The 23,992-nt window shown below is 42.7% G+C and overlaps 1 protein-coding gene across 1 annotated transcript in view; it reads right to left on the bottom strand.

Annotated features, from left to right (window-relative positions):
• LOC126456318 (uncharacterized) overlaps nt 1-23,992 on the bottom strand; it is a 1,428,646-nt gene that overhangs the window by 537,160 nt on the left and 867,494 nt on the right. The window contains exons 11-14 of the mRNA XM_050092069.1: nt 22,218-22,461; nt 21,450-22,121; nt 14,409-14,723; nt 6,997-7,272 (exon numbers count right to left, since the gene is read on the bottom strand). Coding sequence (XP_049948026.1) covers nt 6,997-7,272; nt 14,409-14,723; nt 21,450-22,121; nt 22,218-22,461 — 1,507 coding nt within the window. The remainder of the gene's footprint in view (nt 1-6,996; nt 7,273-14,408; nt 14,724-21,449; nt 22,122-22,217; nt 22,462-23,992) is intronic.

The following is a 23,992-nucleotide window of genomic DNA, read 5'->3' on the forward strand; positions in this document are numbered from 1 at the left end:
TGTATGTTGTGGTGACAGTCTGAACTATATAACAGACCAAGGTTTAGGCCCAGGTCATAGTTTCATTGTGAGCTGGCAAAGCCAACAATTGTGATGTCTTGAAAAAACTATAGTTCTTGTTATTGTGTTCAGACAGACTCTTATGAGATTTGTCTATTTGTTATAAATTTCATTTGGTCATATTTGATGAAAATGTATTTTTGATCCACTGATGTGTATTGTTTTTATCATGTGTAGATGGTTGTAATAACTGAAACTGGTAGAGAATAAACATACAGTTGCCCAGCTGATGACCTAAATAACCTTTTTATAAAATATTTAACAGGCACCGACAGTCATCCATGAAAAGTTTTATATCAGCATTTGATGACTGTGTTATGCTACTTAATTGATGAAGTCAAGGGTCAGAGCAGAGAGGTGGCATCAGTAGGTGCAATACTGCCATGTGATGTCTTGAAAAAACTATAGTTCTTGTTATTGTGTTCAGACAGACTCTTATGAGATTTGTCTATTTGTTATAAACTTTATTTGTTATAAACTTCTGTTATAAACTTTATTTGTTATAAACTTTTGTTAAAAACTTTCTCTTGGAGAAAGTGTCCAAGGAGAAATGGAAATTAAGTTAGGGTTTCCACCATAATGGTTATCATACCAGATCTGCACTTTCCAGGAGAGCTTTGTGCTAACAGAGGATATTAACAAGCCAAACCAGAACTAGCATTACTCTATGCAGACAGAGTACTGATGACAGATATAAACATAACTATGGAGCAATGAACGGGCCACATCATCCAACCATACTCTAAGGGATGATAGACACAAAAATAGAGTGACATTATCAAAGCTGCAGCTGAAGCCGTTAACTGTGTATTTAATATTGAAATGGATTTGTGAGTGTGGTGTGCTGCATCAAAGTTATTTTTTTGTGCGATTTTTTATTTGGTCGTTGCTGATGTTAGTTTACAGTAGTACAAACAATACAAGGATGCTAGTTTACAGTAGTACAAACAATACAAGGAAATTTAGAGGAAACGAGGCATGTGAGGTATACGGTACCACATGTTGGGTGTTGATACCTCCTCTTTATGACTTGTCTCAAAAACGATTTATTTCTGTTTACGACATTTCATATTCGTGATTTGTTTCAGCTGTTCAAGCACTCATAGTGCTATACTGAGCAAAGTGATCAAACTGTCATGGTGTCTCCTATACACTTGAAGCATTTGTTTCATAAAAGAGTAATCAGTTCAACTTGTAATGTTTGAAACATTAACTTATTAGATGATTTTGATAACGACAAAAGGAAAAAGTTTAACTTAACTGTGATGTCATCATTTACTACAATGTAATAAATAACATGACTAAACAATTTTTGAAAATTTGGTTATGGTCCAATAAGTTAGCTTGTGTAATGTGAATTTAGGGACACATGGCATTACAATCTTCCACGGTCTATCATGCATCTTTTCCCACTGGGAGACTCCAACAAGAGATAATACAGTGCTGTAACATGAGTCATTTGCATCCAGCCTAGCTATATTGATGTTGTATTTTCCTTGAACTATGTGATTTGTGTTTCCTGACATATGTTGATTGTTCAAATAAGGTAATGTTGTACTGTAACTAAAATATTTTCTATTCATAATGTACTTATGAAAAATTGTGACTCAACAACTGAATAACCATGACAGAGAAACAAATGCATTTTTAGGAAGGGCCTGCCATTGATTTGTGATGTTCTAATCATTCTACAGATGATTGGGAAGGACCACGAATTTACAAAAGAAACCTTCTTGATCCTTCTGGTTTTTGATTGAGTGTATACCAACTTTCTGCAGTTAATAACACACAAAAAAGGATATCACCTTGTCTGACTTCTCTGGAGAAGTACAATACCAATCTTGAATCAGTGTTAGCTGGATATAGGGCACTGGATTGAATGGATGGGTATTATCTGTTTTCTAAAATGCATTGGCTATACAATGCAACAAAAATAATACCAGAAATATTAAAAAGTAAAAGCATGAAGGTCATGTCTACCAATGGGACTAAACAACAAAGATTCAATTGTCTTGTACTTTACTGAATTTATATATTGATCACTCAGGGCATCTCTGAAAGTTAAAGCACACCAAGGCTATATATTTAGACAAAATTCGCCCATTTTCAATGCTTTGTTTACAATCAAATCACAATGTGAGGAACAGATACTGATATTCAGAGAGCAATCAACTATGTATCCAAAGCCAAGCATACAGTTTTAAAATATTGGCTGATAAAACAAAGATCATGGCATTTGCTGGTGAATACCCAAAGAGAATAAAGTCAGTATTTGACAGCTGCTTACTTCAGCAGACATAGAATTTTAATTTTACAGGCTGTGATTTGATGGATACCTGGGTCAATCACATAGATAACAAGAGTAATACATTTTTATCTATATTTAAATAAATACAAACTCAAACGAAAAACATTTGTTATGTTTTTTTGTTGAATTATATTGCCATGTTCCACATCCTTATATATTTGCTCATTATAAGTCTGTGGAATGAAAATAGTACCTGACCTGATGTAATGCAGTCTAATCTGTGTGTTTTAATGATCCCCACAGGAATATTTCTCTCACAACAGTATTAGTATGCAATACACTGAAGTGTAACTAAAGAAAAGTTTGCACTCATTCATTTATTTCTGCACTTACATACTTTTAATCATTATTTGAAATAACATTTTTTTGAACTCAGCATTTATAACAACATTACATACAAGTTCAGTTATTAAATTTGTAGCAACTTTAACCACCAACACAAATAGCATCTCTGATTAAATCATACATCCAGTCACATGTATATATGTTTAGATTAGCCATGTGCAATTGCTGAGATGTTGAGGTGCTTTTTCCCTTTATGAGTAACTGATTGGCCCCAAAATTCAAAATGTAAATTGCCCCTGTTTGAAAGTTCACTGAACACACTCTTCAGCTCTAAAAAATAAATAAATAAGTTTCAGAGAGGTTTTCATTTTAACAACAAGCAATGAAGGGAAAGATACATTAGGAATGATTGTCTTACAAGATATTAGTTGAAAGATACTGGCAGAAGTAAAGCTGTGAGGACCGGGCATGAGTCATGCTTCGGTAGCTCAGATGGTAGAGCACTTTCCCGCGAAAGGCAAAGGTCCCGAGTTCGAGTCTCGGTCGGGTACACAGTTTTAATCTACCAGGAAGTTTCATATTAGTTGAAAGGTTTGAGTTAAGGTTTATCAGTATTAAATTAGATATTTTAGATATCTATCTATCTTTTAATCATCTTGTAGTTCATCAAAACTTGAGTCAATACGTTGTAACTTTGAACATCACAGTATTTATTATTATGCACTACTGATCCTGTCACTGTGCTGTAAGTTAAATAACATTCACCTTCCAAATGCTATCATACACATCTAATTAAGCAGAACTCGTGTTCACACAAGTGTTTGTCAACATTATTTTACAGAAACTATTACCTGTTTTAGCTTCTATGAAAGTAGACCACATATTTTTTGCAAGAAATAGTAAATGAATGTGAGCAACTGAATTGACCACTGAAAATGAAATAAAATTACTGTAAATTTTAGGAAACATTCAAAAGAGATATAGAGGTGCAAGATGCATGAATACCACTGAAAAGTTTCCCAGACATTATTGTCCTTCTAAGAGTAAGTAATGAAGGCATATACAGATATCACATGGAATTAACAACTAAAAAACATAAGTGGTTAATACTGATTGAAGAGAGGACAATGATTTGGTTTCCATAAATAGTAGAAATTTGGAAACAGTCTAACAGTATTACTTCAGTATGCCTGAAAATTCAGTCAATAGCTGTAGCACAATATTCAGATTCTTTTATCTTTAGGTATCATAATTTATGGAGTTACTTTCTTGTACGGACAGAATAAAAGTGATCCAAAGAAAATCTGGCAATACATTATGTAAATACTTTTGGCATTTTCTGTCAAGAAATGGACAGAATGCAACATGACTATTTCCGAAATGGTTCCATAAAAAATAAATAACACGTTCTTCAGCCACCACCAAGAATGTGAAATAATATAAAAGAAAAGTGGAATAAATATATAGTGCTCTATGTGGCACCTTTGTTAGTCATGTCGAACATGTGTTGCCTCTTATTTAATACAACTGACATGTGAAATGATTTGTGGAAGAAAGATCTATGTCAGTAATGAGGATAGTAGCCTGAAAAAGAAAGTGCAGATGATGTAAAACACTGAAAGGGTATAATCTGTATGTCAATACATATTTGGAGAAGATATGAAACTCAACAGCAAGCAGACTGTAACTATACTTCCATGTCTGGTGTGATTTAGAAAGTAAGCTTTAGATCTGAGAGGAAAATATCATGGTGAGGTTGTCAAGTGAGTAGTATGACATTCAAATAAGGTAATATGCATGTGAAATATAGCTTACATCAATAAATGCTATGTAGTAATAAATAGATGTGTACCTATAATAAGACAGAAACTCAGAAATGAAGGAGGATACAAACAATACACATCATCAGGATACAACTGTAGAAACAGGTGAAAACAGTCATAAAATCATGTACTTAACACAGGAGTATAAGAAAGAAAGAAAAAACTATACAACAAAACCTCTAGATTTTGCCTGAGAGGTTTGGGGAGTTTTGAGACTAGCCGTAAGTGATGAGTGGGATTTAGTAACGTTGTTTCTATGAAAGCCTTCAGGGCTCCACAATGACCAGAAGGAAGAATCAAACATAAAACGGAAATTTATGAAATCTGACAAAGGAACACAGAACAGTGATACGATTTTTTTATGATATCTCATATATAATGCATGCATTTTCATGGAATTGTCAGCATTTAATATTCACTACCCCAAAGAACAGAGCAGTATTTTCACAAATAGTTGTGAAGAAATTTGTCTACTTTGACTTTATTGCTGAGTCATTGTCTTCACAACTGAAAGGGCAAATGACTGTTGCTTATACACAAATGCAAACTGCAACTAGGCTCTTGAAGTGGGGTTATATAATAGGTCACACAAACTCCTTGTACGCTGTTTCCTTAACATGAATAGTACTCTTCAAGATCCTTTCCAATATATTTAAATTTTCAACTCCTCTACTACTGATTACATTTGTACATTCTATTTCACATAGCTTCATAGAATTACTGTGTGGAACTGAAATGATTTCATTGGCTGTTATTAAACGACTGTCCTGGAACCCAGAACGTGGTTCCAGTTGCAGGCCACACCTTCCAGGGGCAGCAGTTATTTCCCTAATTATTGGTCAAATTTAAAAACTTAAAATGTTGTTATAATCTAATCATTAAGAGATGTATCCTATGTTAAAGGTTCAACATAATATGTAAATATTACACTTATAAACTGTGTGTTTGTCTTGAGGCAGTGTAACAGGCAGTGCCAAATATCTGGACTTTATTCATTAAATATTTGAGAAAGAGAGCAGTTAACGGCTTCCAATAAATTTCACACATAATTTCAAAACTTTACGAAGATTTTCCTCTCTGACTTCCCTCATAAAATGATGAAAGGGAAAAAAATTATCGGTTACTACATTTTTGCTGTTCACACAGTAAAACTTCAACATCAGACATGACGCTGATTTATCACTTCTTTACTACCGAGTCTTTTCGCAACAAACTTTGCATGCAGATAGTGTCCATATAAACTTTCCTGGCAGATTAAAACTGTGTGCCTGACCGAGTCTCGAACTCGGGACCTTTGCCTTTCGCGGGCAAGTGCTCTACCATCTGAGCTACCCAAGCACGACTCACGACCCGTCCTCACAGCTTTAATTCCGTCAGTACCTCGTCTCCTACCTTCCAAACTTCACAGAAGCTCTCATGCAGACCATGCAGAACTAGCACTCCTGGAAGAAAGGATATTGCGGAGACATGGCTTAGCCACAGCCTGGAGTATGTTTCCCGAATGAGATTTTCACTCTGCAGCGGAGTGTGCGCTGATATGAAACTTCCTGACAGATTAAAACTGTGTCCCAAACCGAGACTCGAACTCGGGAGTTCGAGTCTCGGTCCGGCACACTCCCGAATTCGAGTCTCGGTTTGGGACACAGTTTTAATCTGCCAGGAAGTTTCATATCAGCGCACACTCCGCTGCAGAGTGAAAATCTCATTCCAGTGTCCATATATATCACTGAATGTACTTGCAAAATTACATCACTGTACGACACATAGTTCAGGAGTTGCAGCGTCATAGACATTCAACTGCGTGGGAAACGAGCTTTGCTCACAATGTTGCACAGAAAAACTTCAGCGTCAAACACCACGTTTTAATTTGTTACTTCTTTACCAGTAAGTCTATTCGCAACACACTTGCAGACAGTGTCTACGTGTATCACTGAATATACTCCCAAAATTACGTCACATCATAAACATTGAGATGCATGAAACTTGTTTTTACTTAAAACGGGGCACAGGCTACCAGGACTATATTCATTCAGTGTTTCATAACGAGAACACTTTACGATTTCCAACTAATTTTCAATATAACTTCAAACCTTTCCCAAACTTTTTCTCATTTACGTTCTTAATGTCAAGTATTTAACATATTAACTAAGTTATAAAGTAATAAAATTGATGTAAATCGTGGCGCAGGCAACTGTGTCGTGAGATTCAGAGTGGGGGACACAGGTGCCTGTGTCACGATTTATATCCGTATGCTGTGATCAACAGTGCAATTTCGGAGAGCACATTGCTCCATACCTAACTAAACAAGTGCCAGCACAACGATGGCTACATCCATGTTGGATGATCGGCAATGGAACCTTTGGGAATACCAGCGCCACGGTAGCCTATACCCGTAGGCTGTGAGCAACAGTACAACCTCGGGATGCAACGAGCTTCAAATCTAACGATGCAACTGCCAAAACCACAATGTACGTCCATGCTCTGCGACAGGTGGGTGGTGGTACATGAAGCAGGACTCACCTCCCGGCGGCTGCCGTGGCCCCTGGCGGCGCGACCGAAACCAGCGTCCATGGAGCGGGTGCGGAGGCTGCTGGCGGCGTCGGGCGGGTGGGGGTGCTGGTGCTGGTGCGGGGGCGGCGGGGGCGGCTGCTGCTGGCGGGAGGCGGCCTCTTCCTTGGGCGGATCGGCCTTGCGCGCGCCCGGCAGCCCTGGCAGGATCTCCGAGTACTCGTCCTCCGCCTCCTCCACGGGGGACGGCGGCAGTGGCGGAAATTCCAGGTCCGCCGATACCGTCACCTGCGACATCGCGTCCTACATTTTACGTGTGCACCTTTCTGTCACATTTCTCGTGTATGTTAGCTGTTAGAGTTACGTGACGTGTTGTGAGAGATCCCGGAATTATAGCTGTGAGGGCGAACTTTTTTCAGCATCCGATCAGTCGTGAAATTAAAACGGTGAAGGTTTGCGCAGATGTGCTGCGCAGTGTCTCGAGCGAGTCCGTCTTTAGCGTAAAGTCACACTGTTTAGTTCTGTGTGAGCTCGTACAGATGTCTACAACAATTGCTCTTAAGAGGTTCCGGCTTATTTCTTTCAACCTATATAACGGAACTGTCATGCGTTTCCTTCTTCGGCCTGGAATCTCATTGAATGGAATAGAATTGTGAGTCCCGCTACGCGCTGAGCCCAGGTGATAAGCGAAGACATATCACGAGATGCCACAGAGAGCAGTGGGATGCCAACCTGACTACCGCCCGCCGTGTGGCCCGACAACCAGGTATAATGGTCTGAGATGCCATTTCTTTTCATATTAGGACCCCTTTAGTTGTCATCCGCGGCACCCTCAAAGCACAGCGGTAGCTCGGCGATATTCTACGCTCCGTTTTGTTGCCCTTCATGGCAAGTCATCCTGGCCTCAAATTTCAGCAAGGTGATGCCCTAATGCACACTGCAAGAATTTCTAATACTTCTCTTCGTGTTTGCCAAACCCTACTTTGGCCAGCAAGGTCGCTGGAACTCACCCCAATAGGGAACGCTTGGAGCGTTATCGACGGGGCCCCCCAACCAGCTCGGGATTTTGACGACCTAACGCGCTAAGTGGACAGAATTTCGCACGGTATCTATGAGCAGGGAATCCAACAACTGCGTCAACGAATTCCAAGGCAAATAACAGCTTGCGTAAGGGCCAACGTTATCGACTTGTTCAATCTATGAAACTCTCTTAATAAATCATCAAACACAGACCAACGATGTAAAAACTTTTTTGCTGAAAATAACTTATTCTTATGTTTTTATGGTTGGAAATCCTAATATGATACTTAAAAAACTGTATCACCCATCATTTCTTCACATTTTACAGTTAAATTTATTAAATTAGGCGACTTTTTAAAGAATTTAACAGTTTTTATATAATTAAAATACTTTAAAAAGGAGGTATAATGAATGTAGATGGCGTTGATAGCACTGGTGAAAAACATTTGCTCGCAAAGAAAGGTCGATTCTAGTGTTGTGTTAACAGATGATGTATTGTTTACTGTCAATCTAACCTCACTTTCCCGTTTCCTGTACATGTGCTCTGTACAATGTCTAATTGTGGCTGTATAACCTCTGACAGTTTTTGTTATTTGTGGTGAATTTGTGATTAAAAACATCAAAGAAACATTGCAGAGATTGTGAAAAAGATTTATCTGTCATACTTTGGATCTGAAGTTGGTGATCACGATAAATCTTGGGCGCCACATGAGGTATGTAATGTGTGTGCTGAAGATCTGAGAAAATGGTCCAAAAAGGAGAAAAAAGCCTTTAGATTTGCTGTTCCTATGACATGGAGGGAGCCAAGAAATCATTCCGACGATTGCTACTTTTGCAATGTTGATATTGCTGGTCATAATTCGAAAAACAAGAAGGTAATAAGCTACCCTAACCTTCCGTCCGCCATCCGACCAGTAGGGCATGGTGTAGATTTTCCGGTTCCTCAACCACCAGATGATTTAAATTTCATTCTAACAGAAGTATTTTCTGATATTCAATGATTTAGATGAACCAGATGATGATAAATTCCATTGTAATACAGAAAGTCTACAGCCCAAATTGTTTACTCAGACCGAACTTGACGATCTGGTTAGAGATCTGGGCTTACCGAAAGAAAAATCTGAATTGCTTGGCTCTAGATTAAAAGAAAAGAACTTATTAGCAGTTGAAACCATCATATACAGGTATAGAAAGAGAGAGCAGCAATTTTCCAAGTTTTTTCAACAAGAAGGTGATTTAGTGTACTGCTCAGACATTCCTGGTCTGATGAATGAGTTTGGTATTGAATACAAAAAGGAAGACTGGAGGCTGTTTCTTGATTCATCCAAAACTAGTTTAAAGGCTGTTTTATTACACAATGGTAAGATGTATGCATCTATACCTGTTGGCCATTCTGTACATATGAAAGAAAGCTATGAAAACCTAGAAATAGTGCTAAATAAAATAGGTTATTCTGCTCATGGTTGGAAGATATGAGGCGATCTAAAAGTAACATCCATGCTCCTTGATCAGCAAGGTGGCTTTACCAAATTTCCATGTTTCTTGTGTGAATGGGACAGTAGGGCTAGGAATCAACACTGGTGCAAAAAGAACTGGCCTGTGAGGGAGTCTTTTAAACCTGGCGAGCAGTACATTCTATGCGGATACCTTGTAGATCCAAAAAACATACTCCTACCACCTCTACATATAAAGTTAGGCCTAATGAAAAAGTTTGTAAAGGCTTCTCCTAAAGGTGGACCATGTTTTAAGTATCTGTGCCAAAAGTTTCCGCACCTTTCAGAAGCTAAACTAAAAGAAGGCGTCTTTATCGGACCTGGCATTAGAAAATTGATGTTTGATGTTAACTTTGAATCCATAAAGACCTTAAATGAGACAGAAGCATGGGTATCATTCAAGCAAATCGTTAAAAAGTTCTTAGGAAATGAAAAAGACCCAGAATATGTTTCTACTATAGCTACAATGTTAAAGAAGTTAAAAACTTTAGGATGTTTAATGAGCCTGAAAGTTCACTTTTTGAACAGTCACCTTGATTACTTCCCGGACAATATGGGAGTTGTTAGTGAGGAGCAAGCAGAGCGTTTTCGCCAGGACATTAAAGTGGTGGAAAAACGCTACCAAGGCCGCTGGAACACCAGCATGATGGGGGATTATTGTTGGTCACTTCACCGAGAAGTTCAGGAAGCGACTCATCGTAGAAAAAGCTACACAAGAAGCTTGAAAGAAAAAAGAGAAGGAAAATACAAACCAATTCCAGCTGACAAGTGAAACCTATATTAACACATACCATTGTTTTAAGTAGCCTACTGTAAATACAAACCATGCTTATGCTGTATCAAAGAGTTTCATTAATTTCCCCGTTTACTGTGTAGCATAGGATTTTTATACTGTATAATAAAAATCATATTGCTCGAAAACTATGGCTGATACAAAAAAGCTAAGGCTATATTTGGATTTAGCTATAAAAATCTATGAAGATCAGCCATCAAAGTAAAAAAACTTTTTTAAAAAAATTTTTCGTTGGCCTGTGCAATTTTTCGGAAACTGTAACTATTTGTTTGTCTGTACATGTAAATCACATCTACCGATTTCCATCCCATTCGGATAATTCCTTCGTGGTGCTTCGATTTCTTTTTGTCTTAGAGTGTATTTCCCATCACTGCATTTTCATGATTAATATTTGTAATATTTATCTTCCCACTGGCGTCTTGGTGTTCTATAAAATAGTCTTCAGGTCTGTAGCTCGAAAGACAAACGGGGGTGGGGGGTGGAGGGGGGTGGGGGGTAGAAATTAAATGAAATGCAATTTATCTGTAACGAGGCATCGGAGGCCAGAGGTCTGTAATAACAAAATACGAGAAAATGTCCCCGAATAACTTTAGAAATATTATCGGTGGAGTTGCGTTTCTCCCTGTACGCAGGGTTATTCATAAAGCATCTCCGTGGTTTCGAAGACGGCTGCAAGACACTACGGGACAGAGACAGAAAAAAGCATGCTAATGCAGCTTCTGGGACTGTAGTATTGATTTTGTATATAAGCCAGTACTTTATGTCAGGTGTCCTGAGAGAACAGAAAAGGACTCATATGTAACACTGTATAATAGAGTTGAGGGCTGATAAAGGTCGAGGTGTTGAAAATAAAAATAAAGATGCAACTGGTGCTGCCATTATATATATCAGTGGACATACCATAATTCTAAGTTTTAACTCGCATTAAAGATGCTATATATGATGAGAGTTTCTGATGCGGCAAATATCAATACGTGAATAACGGGGGGGAGGAATGGAAAGGAAACGGAATGGGAAAGAGATAGGAAGGAAATGACTTCCAGCCGCACAAGGCATTGCGGCAATAGAACGGTGAGAGTTAAAAGTTTTTGCCGGACCGGGACTCGAATTCTAATGCTCCGCTTCTCTAGGACGGTTGCCTTAACCATTTTTGTTTTGTTTTTTTCTTTGCCGATCTCATTTTGTTCGTCATCGTTCGTTGCATTTGTTGGGGGCCGATGTCCCATGACACCTGTTCAAGTTCATCGTTGATCAGTTCACTCAGCGTTTTTATTACCCTCTGACCGAACACGCTGAGCTACCATGCCGGCTACCACCGCGGCCATTCTATCACTCTTCCCGTGACACCTAAATTCCTAACTTCCCGTGCGTCGCTCCTCAACGAATTCCGTCCATTAACCAGCTATTCGCAGATTTCTCATTCCCGTAGCAGCTCGGTCGTTGGTTGTGCATCCGCACTGAAACTTTTGCATTAAAAGCCTTGGTGTCCGTAGAATTATAAATATGAGTGGTGTCTGTTCTGTCTGCACGTGCCTGACTAAACATTCACAACTCATATCTATAAATGTCAATCGCTGCTGCTGTAATATTAACAATTTTCGCCTCACAAACATTAATATACGGTCAATAGTAAACGCCTGCTGGCCTAAAGTTATCGAACAATTGTAAAGTAACAGAAGTGAACCATCGCACAGCAGCGACAGAATCTATTATTCTTTATCTTTGCCGTTCTTGGGCGATGCCTGTAAATCTCTATGTACATGTATCGATTAATGATAAAAAAAAAAGAATTCTGTTGTTTCAAGACAAATGAGGCATTGGGCGCCTCACCTTTTGGTGTTTGTATTCCATGAAAGGCGGACGCGGACTTGCTGCGTTACGCATCAGTATTTTATATTTTATGTGAAAATATTCTGTAAATATGCTAATTGTTATTTCTCCAGTCAGAAAACATTTAGTTACTTGTAACTGATTACGAACAGACACCATCAAGAGGACATTTTGACTGTTATGTATAAAGTATTTAACCACAATGGTCATCTATTGTAATTTAATATGAAAAGGAACGTAGCATTAAAAAAACGTGTGTTAAAGATAAGTGTTCTTATTTTAGTAAATTAACCTTGATGATTTACATCTCCTCATTTACTTGAATGATAATTATTTTGTGTTTGTTCATCACCAGAAATTACCATCACGCTGATGGTCCGAACGCAGGATGAGACAGAAGGAACATTATCGTTTTCCTATTATTTCTGAATCAACTCTTTTTTTTAAAAAAAATTGTGTAGTGTTGCATTTCTTTTAAAGTCTGTAAATACTCTAGTCCCTTAGTGTTGTTCCGGGTATGACAACATCGCGACTATAAAAATGGACTGAAATGATAATGTTTTTTCCGAACGATCTCAAATAAATCAATCTGCTGCTCTTATTCAAAATAATCCAACTAGGTATTTAATGCTCAACGTATGTTATTATAATAGCCTAATCAATCCCTGATTATGTTGCCAAGTGGCCCACCAAAATATTCACTTTTTCGACAGTTTTCAAAGAAATATAAAATAACAATTCTTTCTCTTTTCGCCCCCCAAGAGCAACGCTACACTGCCCGCGGGAAGGTGCTATTACAGCTGCCGCCTTTGGAAATCTGTTCACTGGTTTGCCTATCTGGCGGCACGACCTAATTCGACGCGACAGTACAGAGCCGATGACTTGCCTACATGTTCTGATTCACGTGCCACCTCTTGGAGTGCTCCGCAATAAGCCGCCGCACTATTATGAATAGAAACTTGGAGAGATGCTTAATCTACACTACTGGCCATTAAAATTGCTACACGAGGAAGAAATGCAGATGATAAACGGCTATTCATTGGACAAATATATTATACTAGAACTGACATGTGATTACATTTTCACACAATTTGGGTGCATAGATCCTGAGAAATCAGTACTCAGAAGAATAACCTCTGGCCGTAATAACGGCCTTGATACGGCTGGGCATTGAGTCAAACAGAGCTTTGAAGGCGTGTGCAGGTACAGCTGCCCATTCAGCTCCAACACGATACCACAGTTCATCAAGAGCAGTGACTGGCGTATTGAGACGAGCCAGTTGCTCGGCCGCCATTGACCAGACGTTTTCAATTGGTGAGAGATCCGGAAAATGTGCTGGCCAGGGCAGCAGTCGAGCATTTTCTGTATCCAGAAAGACCCGTACAGGACCTGCAACGTGCGGTCGTGCATTATCCTGCTGAAATGTAGGATTTCGCAGGGCCGGCCGTTGTGGTCGAGTGGTTCTAGGTGCTTCAGTCTGGAACCGCTTGACTCGGGCATGGATGTGTGTGATGTCCTTAGGTTAGTTAGGTTTAAGTAGTTTCTAAGTTCTAGGGGACTGATGACCTCAGATGTTACGTCCCATAGTGCTCAGAGCCATTTGAACCATTTTTTGATTTCGCAGGGATCGAATGAAGGATAGAGCCACGCGTCGTAACACATTTGAAATGTAACGTCCACTGTTCAAAGTGCCGTCAATTCGAAAAAGAGGTGACCGAGACGTATAACCAATAGTACCCCACACCATCACACAGGGTGATATGCCAGTTTGGTGGTGACGAATACACGCTTCCAACGTGCGTTTAGCGCGATGTCGCCAAACACGGATGCGACCATCATGACGCTATAAAAAAGAACCTGGATTCATGCGAAAAAATGCAGCAATGTCGCGATACGATAAACCACAATCGCGATAGGCTGCAATCCGACCTTTATCAAAGTCGGAAAAGTGATGGTACGCATTTCTGCTCCTTACACGAGGCATCACAACAACGTTTCACCAGGCAACGACGGTCAACTGCTGTTTGTGTATGAGAAATTGGTTGGAAACTTTCCTCATGTCAGCACGTTGTAGGTGTCGCCACCGGCGCCAACTTTGTGTGAATGTTCTGTAAAGATAATCATTTGCATATCACAGCATCTTCGTCCTGTCGGTTAAATTTCGCGTCTGTAGCACGGCATCTTCGTGGTGTAACAATTTTAATGGCCAGTAGTGTAGTTTTCGCGCAGTGGTCTTCTGAAATATCGAAGGGACTTACGAATAATGTTGTATCGGTTAGGGCCGTTACCTGTTCGGCGTGCTGAGACGCGGCGGGAGCGCGGTAGGCTTCCTGGCGGGAGCCGGAGGCGGCTGCGGAGGTGACTGCGGGGGCAGTGGCGCTGCGCGGGGGCGGTGGCGGCCGCACCTCGAGGCGCACGGCGTGCTGCTGCTGCTGGGGCGGCTCGGTGGGGTAGTCGCGGCGCGGCCGGGGCACGTCCACCGGGTGCTGCAGCTGCAGGTGCTCGCGCCGCAGCTGCCGGATCAGCCGCGCCTCCTCCTCGCTCATGTCGTCGCCGCCGCCGCCGCCGCGGCCCGCCGCCGCCTCGTCCGCTGAGCTGCCCTGCTGCAGAAGCACGGCACGAGGCTCGTCTCAGGTTGACACTCGAATCAGAAGTCATATACACTGGTGTGCAAAACATAAGGAAGAAAGTAACTTCCGCATGATGTGTTATTTCCAAGTATCACAGCCTGATCAAACTTGGACGTCCGTCCCGGTAGCTGAGTGGTCAGCGTGACGGATTGCCGTCCTACGGGCCCAGCTGGGTCGGCAATTTTCTCCACTCAGGGACTGGGTGTTGTGTTGTCTTCATCATCATTTCATCTCCAGCCGGCGCGCAGGTCACCCAATGTGGCGGCGAGTGTAATAAGACCAGCACCAAGGCGGTCGGACCTGCCCCGTAAGGGGCCTCCTGGCCAATGACGCCAAACACTCATTTCCATTTTCCACCAAACTCGGACCATACTTTGAAAGAACTGCTAATATCTAATGGCTCCCACACCTCTAGCAACAGCGCTGTGCAAAACGTTGGAAGAATGGAACCTTTCCCCTGGTGGTCGTCAAACTCGCCGAGGTAGTGCAGAACGGCGACTCATATCTGAACACAATGCGACGAATTCATCGGCAGTCCACGCTCCCTGGCCACATCAACACTCCATGTGCAGCCGTTTGTGTTCAGGTGTTGACGGCAGCCTAAGCATGGATGGTAATTACTTCTGGCGGCGGCTGCTAGTCTCTGACCAGTGGAGCAGAATGACGCAGAATGTTGCAGGAAGCCCATTTCTTGTTGCCAGATGTGAAGGGGCTACGACGTTCTTGGTGAAGAATACGGCGATTCTCTCTTGTGGTGCTCAGACGTGGTCGACCGGAGCCTTCACGACGAGTGTGTCTGTCCTCACGTTGCCATACAGTGCAACGTCGTGTCACTGTGCAAGAGGTCCATGATTAAAGAATTTGTTGCTATCGCGCTCGAGCAGATGTAATTTCGATGGATTGCTCACGCGCTGCCTGCGATATGTAAGCTATAAGAGAATCTGAGACCAAAGAGCAGTGTTGACTGCAGCACGAACTGTGTAGCAATAGCAGTAAGTTGTTGCTAGCGAGCAGTCGTGTGTGTGGAGTTGGTTGGGCCGGTCGTGCGGAGCGATGGCGGTGCCTCAGCGTTGTAGTATAAGGTAAAAGCAGCCCGGCGCATATGTACTATTGTAATATCAAGTCCCATGTAAATGTTTTTAAAAAGAAATCTCTTAATAATAATCTTTCTTATAAAAATTAACCTTTGACAATCATTCAACTCAGTTTAAAGATTTTTACTAATTTCTCCAATCCATGGTCATCCTGATTATAGTAAAGAAAAATCAGTTGTTTCTTTTTATACATGACAAATCTATCGACCAGCATTGCACTCAGCTGCGCCAGAAAAATTTCTTATAGGAGCAGATATATACGCGTTATCCGGCGACCTTATTGAGGTAAGATTTTTCAATTTATTCAGAATGAATTTTCAGGGCCATGACGCAGCACTGCTGACATCCAAAATTTACCAATTTAAATTCACAGTCAATTACCGAAAGGTTATAAGTGAGTCGCAATTTAATTGAGGGGTTAGTCACATTGTATTATTGGTAGGTTACGGAACTCATTTATTGGGAGGTTACGATGAATGTGAATTATATACTTACATACTTTACTGTTGGGAGGTTATTATAGAATTTATCTGTGCGGAGGTTGCAACTGTCACACCCGAATGCTGAATGCGTCACAAATGTGGGTACATCTACATCTACTACATCTACATCCATACTCCGCAAGCCACCTGACGGTGTGTGGCGGAGGGTACCTTGAGTACCTCTATCGGTTCTCCCTTCTATTCCATTCTCGTATTGTTCGTGGAAAGAAGGATTGTCGGTATGCCTCTGTGTGGGCTCTAATCTCTCTGATTTTATCCTCATGGTCTCTTCGCGAGATATACGTAGGAGGGAGCAATATACTGCTTGACTCTTCGGTGAAGGTATGTTTTCGAAACTTTGACAAAAGCCCGTACCGAGCTACTGAGCGTCTCTCCTGCAGAGTCTTCCACTGGAGTTTATCTATCATCTCCGTAACGCTTTCGCGATTACTAAATGATCCTGTAACGAAGCGCGCTGCTCTCCGTTGGATCCTCTCTATATCTTCTATCAACCCCATCTGAAACGGATCCCACACTGCTGAGCAGTATTCAAGCAGTGGGCGAACAATCGTACTGTAACCTACTTCCTTTGTTTTCGGATTGCATTTCCTTAGGATTCTTCCAATGAATCTCAGTCTGGCATCTGCTTTACCGACGATCAACATTATATGATCATTCCATTTTAAATCACTCCTAATGCGTACTCCCAGATAATTTATGGTATTAACTGCTTCCAGTTGCTGACCTGCTATTTTGTAGCTAAATGATAAAGGATCTATCTTTCTGTGTATTCGCAGCACATTACACTTGTCTACACTGAGATTCAATTGCCATTCCCTGCACCATGCGTCAATTCGCTGCAGATCCTCCTGCATTTCAGTACAACTTTCCATTGTTACAACCTCTCGATACACCACAGCATCATCCGCAAAAAGCCTCAGTGAACTTCCGATGTCATCCACAAGGTCATTTATGTATATTGTGAATAGCAACGGTCCTATGACACTCCCCTGCGGCACACCTGAAATCACTCTTACTTCGGAAGACTTCTTTCCATTGAGAATGACATGCTGCGTCCTGTTATCTAGGAACTCCTCAATCCAATCACACAATTGGTCTGATAGTCCATATGCTCTTACTTTGTTCATTAAACGACTGTGGGGAACTGTATCGAACGCCTTGCGGAAGTCAAGAAACACGGCATCTACCTGTGAACCCGTATCTATGGCCCTCTGAGTCTCGTGGACGAATAGCGCGAGCTGAGTTTCACATGACCGTCTTTTTCGAAACCCATGCTGATTCCTACAGAGTAGATTTCTTGTCTCCAGAAAAGTCATTATACTCGAACACAATACGTGTTCCAAAATTCTACAACTGATCAACGTTAGAGATATAGGTCTATAGTTCTGCACATCTGCTCGACGTCCCTTCTTGAAAACGGGGATGACCTGTGCCCTTTTCCAATCCTTTGGAACGCTACGCTCTTCTAGAGACCTACGGTACACCGCTGCAAGAAGGGGGGCAAGTTCCTTCGCGTACTCTCTGTAAAATTGAACTGGTGTCCCATCAGGTTCAGAGGCCTTTCCTCTTTTGAGCGATTTTAATTGTTTCTCTATCCCTCTGTCGTCTATTTCGATATCTACCATTTTGTCATCTGTGCGACAATCTAGAGAAGGAACTACAGTGCAATCTTCCTCTGTGAAACAACTTTGGAAAAAGACATTTAGTATTTAGGCCTTTAGTCTGTCATCCTCTGTTTCAGTACCATTTTGGTCACAGAGTGTCTGGACATTTTGTTTTGATCCACCTACCGCTTTGACATAAGACCAAAATTTCTTAGGATAAGATACGACAAGGCGCCCAAACGGGAACTCAAAATGAAGCCCCTTTCAAGCTCTGTCAGGAGCTGACAACGCTGTCTGTCAAGCGTACGCGGCATTTCCGTGGCCTTTGCAGTGATCACTTAACATGTGTCACTGTTCAAACCACTTGCGTAACCCATTAGTCTTGGTAATAACACTAAAGAAGTCGAGAGGCCGTTATACCTATCGCAGAGAATTTGAACTCTATTCATTTACACAGGTGTGTACCAAGTTGTATGAATATGTGACCATGCATTCTGTGTGGCAGGGAGTGTATTAATACTATTTATTACTATTTATCATATAAAATTATCGTCATTTCTTATGTAACTATCATGTCAACGGAAGTGTGTGTATGCATAACGGGGGTCCGATGTAAGAAAAGTCCTGAAAAATGTCGTATTACCGCCCTGAGCTGCTGGTATAATGCTGTATCTTTACAACCAGTTTCAGTCGTCTGACCATCACAGGTTCAGAAAAGTATTCGCACATCATTCTAGGCGAAATATGATGCTGCGGATACTTTTATAAACCTGACGGCAGTCATTCAACTGAAACTGTACACGGTGTTCGAATTTCCCGTCATAAACTTGTAGGAACTGTGGAGGGGAGTGAGTACATAATATTTTGAACAGAAACCAATCTCCAGAAACGTATCGTTTCTGTGCTACAGCCGTTTGTAAATATGTTTGCTAGATAGGGTAGTCACGTTGGGGGATCGATACGTCAGATCAGATGTTGTCATTTAACGTCTATCGTAACTCTCTGACCTGCTTCGAGCTTATTCACGTGTGTGTGAGTGCTAGAACAACGTGGTTGAGTACAGAATATAACGACATTATGCCTCTGAATGGCCAAGCTCGCAGTAATGTCTGTTCGTCGCCTTCATCACGATCGTTCTCCACAACGTTCGGCTCCATCACAAACCCGTTTCGCCACAACTACGCAACGACTTCGAGAAAGGATACTTTCACCATCAGAGGGCGTGACTGTGGTGCTTAAAGGAGACACTGGTTACCCAAACTGAAAGAAGCTGTACTGCATCACGTTGAAGAGAAGCTGTCAACAAGTACACGAGCAGTTTCTTTAGCTATTAATGAGTGAAATTGTAAAACAAGTGATATACTGGGTCACACTTAATCAATTACTTGTCAATGTAGTCGCATTACTAACATGTTTTCAAGTGGTTGTGTAAGTAGCGTGAATAAAAGGTCCCTAGGTGTAAGAGGCATGAAGCGCACTTGGAATGTATCCTGATGGCTAAAAGAGCCACGTGCACTTCGAATAAGAAAATGCTATCTGATACTGAAATCAGCATAAAAGATTGGGTCGCCACCAACTCTAGCCACACGACAAATAAGAGGTTGCGTTGAGTCGGAAAATTACTTAATTTATTCATACGAAAAACTTACAAAAGAACAGTCATTGTAAAGTCACTTATAAAGAATGGGATGTAATTGTTAATATGATTCAGGCATTGTTCCCGTGAATAAAATATTGAATGAAGTAAAGAGTGCGCGAACACTGTGCATAAGTGCAGCTTACAGCAACATTCTTGAAAAGAAGATCTATTCCAGAGGAACTGTTTCAAATAAAGAAAAGGACACTAATTATTGGACCTGTGAACATGGAAACGCTATGGATTGGCTAACAAGGAAAACTACAAGGTAAATGGCGTAGGTAACGGAGACGTAACGTCGGTACACTGTATAAGATTGGAGGGAAAATTATTTATTCCTTAAAACATTGATATAATGCATCTCTAGAATGCTGTTGCCTGGTAATATGTTTCTCAACAGACAAGTGTGCCCACGTGGTTCGCGGAGACACAATTTCTATGTAACGTGGCCAAATTTTAGTAACATCAAACCACGCAGTCGCGAGCAATGAACATTTTTGGAGGACACATTTGAATACACAAATGATAATGGCAGAGGGCTAACAAACTCTAATATTAACCCATGTGGATGGTTTCCACCGGACATAAAGTAATGAGACAAAGAAAATTCACAAAGAAGAAAAAATTACCAAGATTCGGAAAAGACCAGAATGCACACACACGCAGTTGTAGGCACACAAACATTCACACTGAACCGAGGGCGCTTCAACATATCCAACCTTTGTGCTACGTTCTTCTTACGGATCAAAGTCAGGTCTGCATTAGGAATCGAACTGAAAGTCTGCAAAAGCCTTGCATTCATTGCCGCGACCCAGCAAATCAATCTTTATAAAATGAAACAAGAGACCAAAAGCTAAAAGCTCCCCTCTTGCTATGAAACAACGCGCCACGCGGTTAAGTGAACTCACCCTTCTTCGAAGAGACCTCGGCTGCAGACCCTCGGGGAGCTGGAAGCAGACTGACCCTTTTACACACTCCAAAGTCTCCCACGTGACCCCGTGGACAGGAAAACCCAGAGATGAGGCTACCGCCACCAACCTAACACCGGTAACTTTCACACAAGAGGAGCAAACCCCTTTGCCTATCTGAAAACTACAAGGGTTGGCCATTCTGTACGACTACCGCTGATTCTCTGCAGCAGACTAAACCACTATATAGCAAAATGAAACACACCCATATGCCAGAGAGTTCTGTACCACTGGAAAGGAATTGAAATGATAATGTTCAAAAATGTGTGTGAAATCTTATGGGACTTAACTGCTAAGGTCATCAGTCCCTAAGCTTACACACTACTTAACCTAAATTATCCTAAGGACAAACACACACAGTCCATGCCTGAGGGAGGACTCAAATCTCCGCCAGGACCAACTGCACAGTCCATGACTGCAGCGCCTTAGACCGCTCGGCAAAAATGATAATGAAAGGGGACCATAGGACCCGACGGCCAGAGTAGCCGTGCGATTCTAGGCGCTACAGTCTGGAGCCGAGCGACCGCTCTGGTTGCAGGTTCGAATCGTGCCTCAGGCATGGATGTGTGTGATGTCCTTAGGTTAGTTAGGTTTAATTAGTTCAAAGTTCTAGGCGACTGATGACCTCAGAAGTTAAGTCCTATAGTGCTCAGAACCATTTGAACCATAGGACCCTTTCAGTTGGAGCGCAGAAATGGTACGTTTCTGGGCATGGGATACAGCTTAAAATATTACTTACATACTTGCTTGTACAAGTACAGGAAGTTCGTAATGGGAACTTCTGAACACCCTGTAGAAGTCCTGAAGTTCCTAACTGATTGGGTAAAATAAATAAGATATTTCAGAATGAGCCAAACTGAGCGTGGGTAGGCAGAAATGGGCGGCAGTGCTTACCGTGCTGCAGCAGTTGACGCCCTCGTCGTGGCTGGGGCTGGGGGTCACCTCGAGGCTGTCCTCCTGGCTGAGCTTTCCGTTGATGTCGGTGCTGTTGAGGCTGCTGACGTCGGCGTCGTGGTCGGCGCTGGACGCCTCGGGCAGCCCGTCGTCCAGGCCGTCGTGCGGCGAGCGCTCCCCGTCGAGGGCGAATCGCCGGTAGCCGGGGTCCCCGTCGCGCACCCTGACGCGATCCACATCGGCGCCCCGCCTGGCTCGCAGCGCGATTCGCGATCCCACCTCCCTGCCCGTGAGTGCCTCCTCGTCCAGGCTGGAGTCGGCAAGCATGTCCTCGCGGCTGGAGCTGGCCGGCACGTCGAGGCTGTTGCACGAGCTGAGTTCCTCGCTCTGGCTGGTCGCTCGCCGATCGTCCGCGTCAGAGAAGTCGAGACTCTCGTCCTTGCCGTTGGCCAGCGGGAAGAGCAGGTCGGCATCGGAATCCGGGCGGCGGTCTCCCTCTATGATGCAGCGGATGGCCTCCTCGCACTGGCTGAGGCGTCGCTTGTTCTCTACGTCGGACACTGCCTGCCCTCCAGAGGGCGCGTCGCCGTGCCCGCGGCCCCGCAGGAAGTAACAGCCGCCTCCGCCTCCGCCGCCGCCGCCACCGGTCGCACCCTCCGCCTCGTCCACGCTGGAGCACTCCGCGTCGTCGCGCCGCCAGTACCCGTCGCGGCTGCCGCTCGGGGACGCCAGCTCGCCTTCGGGCTCCGCTGAGGCTGCTGCAGCTGCGGCTTCCGGATGCGGCGAGCGGCGCCCGTTAAGGACAGTGGCGGCGGCGGCGGCGACGTCGGCGGCGTCGTCGTCGTCGTCCTCCTCGAGCGTGACGGCGAGCTCGTGCAGACGCGACAGGCGGTGTCCGTCGGAGCGCGACCGCTCGAGCGGCGGCGGCTCCACGGGCAGGCTGGGCAGCGACACGACGCGCACCAGCGCGGGCGGCGCCGGCGGCAGGAAGTCGGGCGGCGGCTCGTCCAGCCTGCGACACGACACACACACGTATACCACCAGTCTCTCCGACAGCATAGTGTCTTTCATTTATAAGAAAACATGTTTCGAGGTCTACAGGGTGGTCCATTGATCGTGACCGCACGAAATATCTCACGAAATAAGCGTGAAACGAAAAAACTACAAAGAACGAAACTCGCCTAGCATGAAGGGGGAAACCAGATGGCGCTATGGTTGGCCCGCTGGATGGCGCTGCCATAGGTCAGACGAATATCAACTGCGTTTTTTTTTTTTAAATAGGAACCCCCATTTTTATTACATATTCGTATAGTACGTAAGGAAATATGAATGTTTTAGTTAGACCAGTTTTTTCGCTTTGTGATAGATGGCGCTGTAATAGCCACAAACAGATGGCTCACAATTTTAGACGAACAGTGGGTAACAGGTAGGTTTTTTACATTAAAATACAGAACGTACGTATGTTTGAACATTTTATTTCGGTTGTTCCAATGTGATACATGTACCTTTGTGAACTTATCACTTCCGAGAACGCATGCTGTTACAGTGTGATTACCTCTAAATACCAGCCGTGCGGTTCTAGGCGCTACAGTCTGGAGCTGAGCAACCGCTCCGGTCGTAGGTTCGCATCCTGCCTCGGGCATGGATGTGTCTGATGTCCTTAGGTTAGTTAGGTTTAATTAGTTCTAAATTCTAGGCGAATCATGACCTCACAAGTTAAGTCGCGTAGTGCTCAGAGCCATTTTGAGGCTCTAAATACCACATTAATGCAATAAATGCTCAAAATGATGTCCGTCAACCTCAATGCATTTGGCAATACGTGTAACGACATTCCTCTCAACAGCGAGTAGTTCGCCTTTCGTAATGTTCGCACACGCATTGACAATGCGCTGACGCATGTTATCAGGCATTGTTGGTGGATCATGACAGCAAATATCCTTCAACTTTCCCCACAGAAAGAAATCCGCGGACGTCAGATCCGGTGAACGTGCGTCCATGGTATGGTGCTTCGACGACCAATCCACCTGTCATGAAATATGCTATTCAATACCGCTTCAACCGCACGCGAGCTATGTGCCGGACATCCATCATGTTGGAAGTACATCGCCATTCTGTCATGCAGTGAAACATCTTGTAGTAATATCGGTAGAACATTACGTAGGAAATCAGCATACATTGCACCATTTAGATTCATCAGGTTGCCCTCCATGGGGTAGGTGCACGCAACGACTCTGGTTATATTGGGTTAGATAGAGCAGCAATCAGTCGTAGAATTAAGTTGCTTTAATATGACATTTATAGTCACAACGCAGATCAGATTTCGACCTGTGTCAGGTCATTATCAATGCAGTGCGGAATTGTAGCAGTCGTTCGTGCTCGTGTAAGCATTCACTTGAGCACGAACAACTGCTACAATTCCGCATTGCATTAATAATGACCTGACACAGGTCGAAATCTGATTCTGCGTTGTGGCTATAAATGTCATATTAAAGCAACTTAATTCTACGACTGATTGCTGCTCTATCTAACCCACCATTTAGATT

This window comes from Schistocerca serialis, chromosome 2, assembly GCF_023864345.2.
Source record: "Schistocerca serialis cubense isolate TAMUIC-IGC-003099 chromosome 2, iqSchSeri2.2, whole genome shotgun sequence".
NCBI classification, from domain to species: Eukaryota; Metazoa; Arthropoda; class Insecta; order Orthoptera; family Acrididae; genus Schistocerca; species Schistocerca serialis.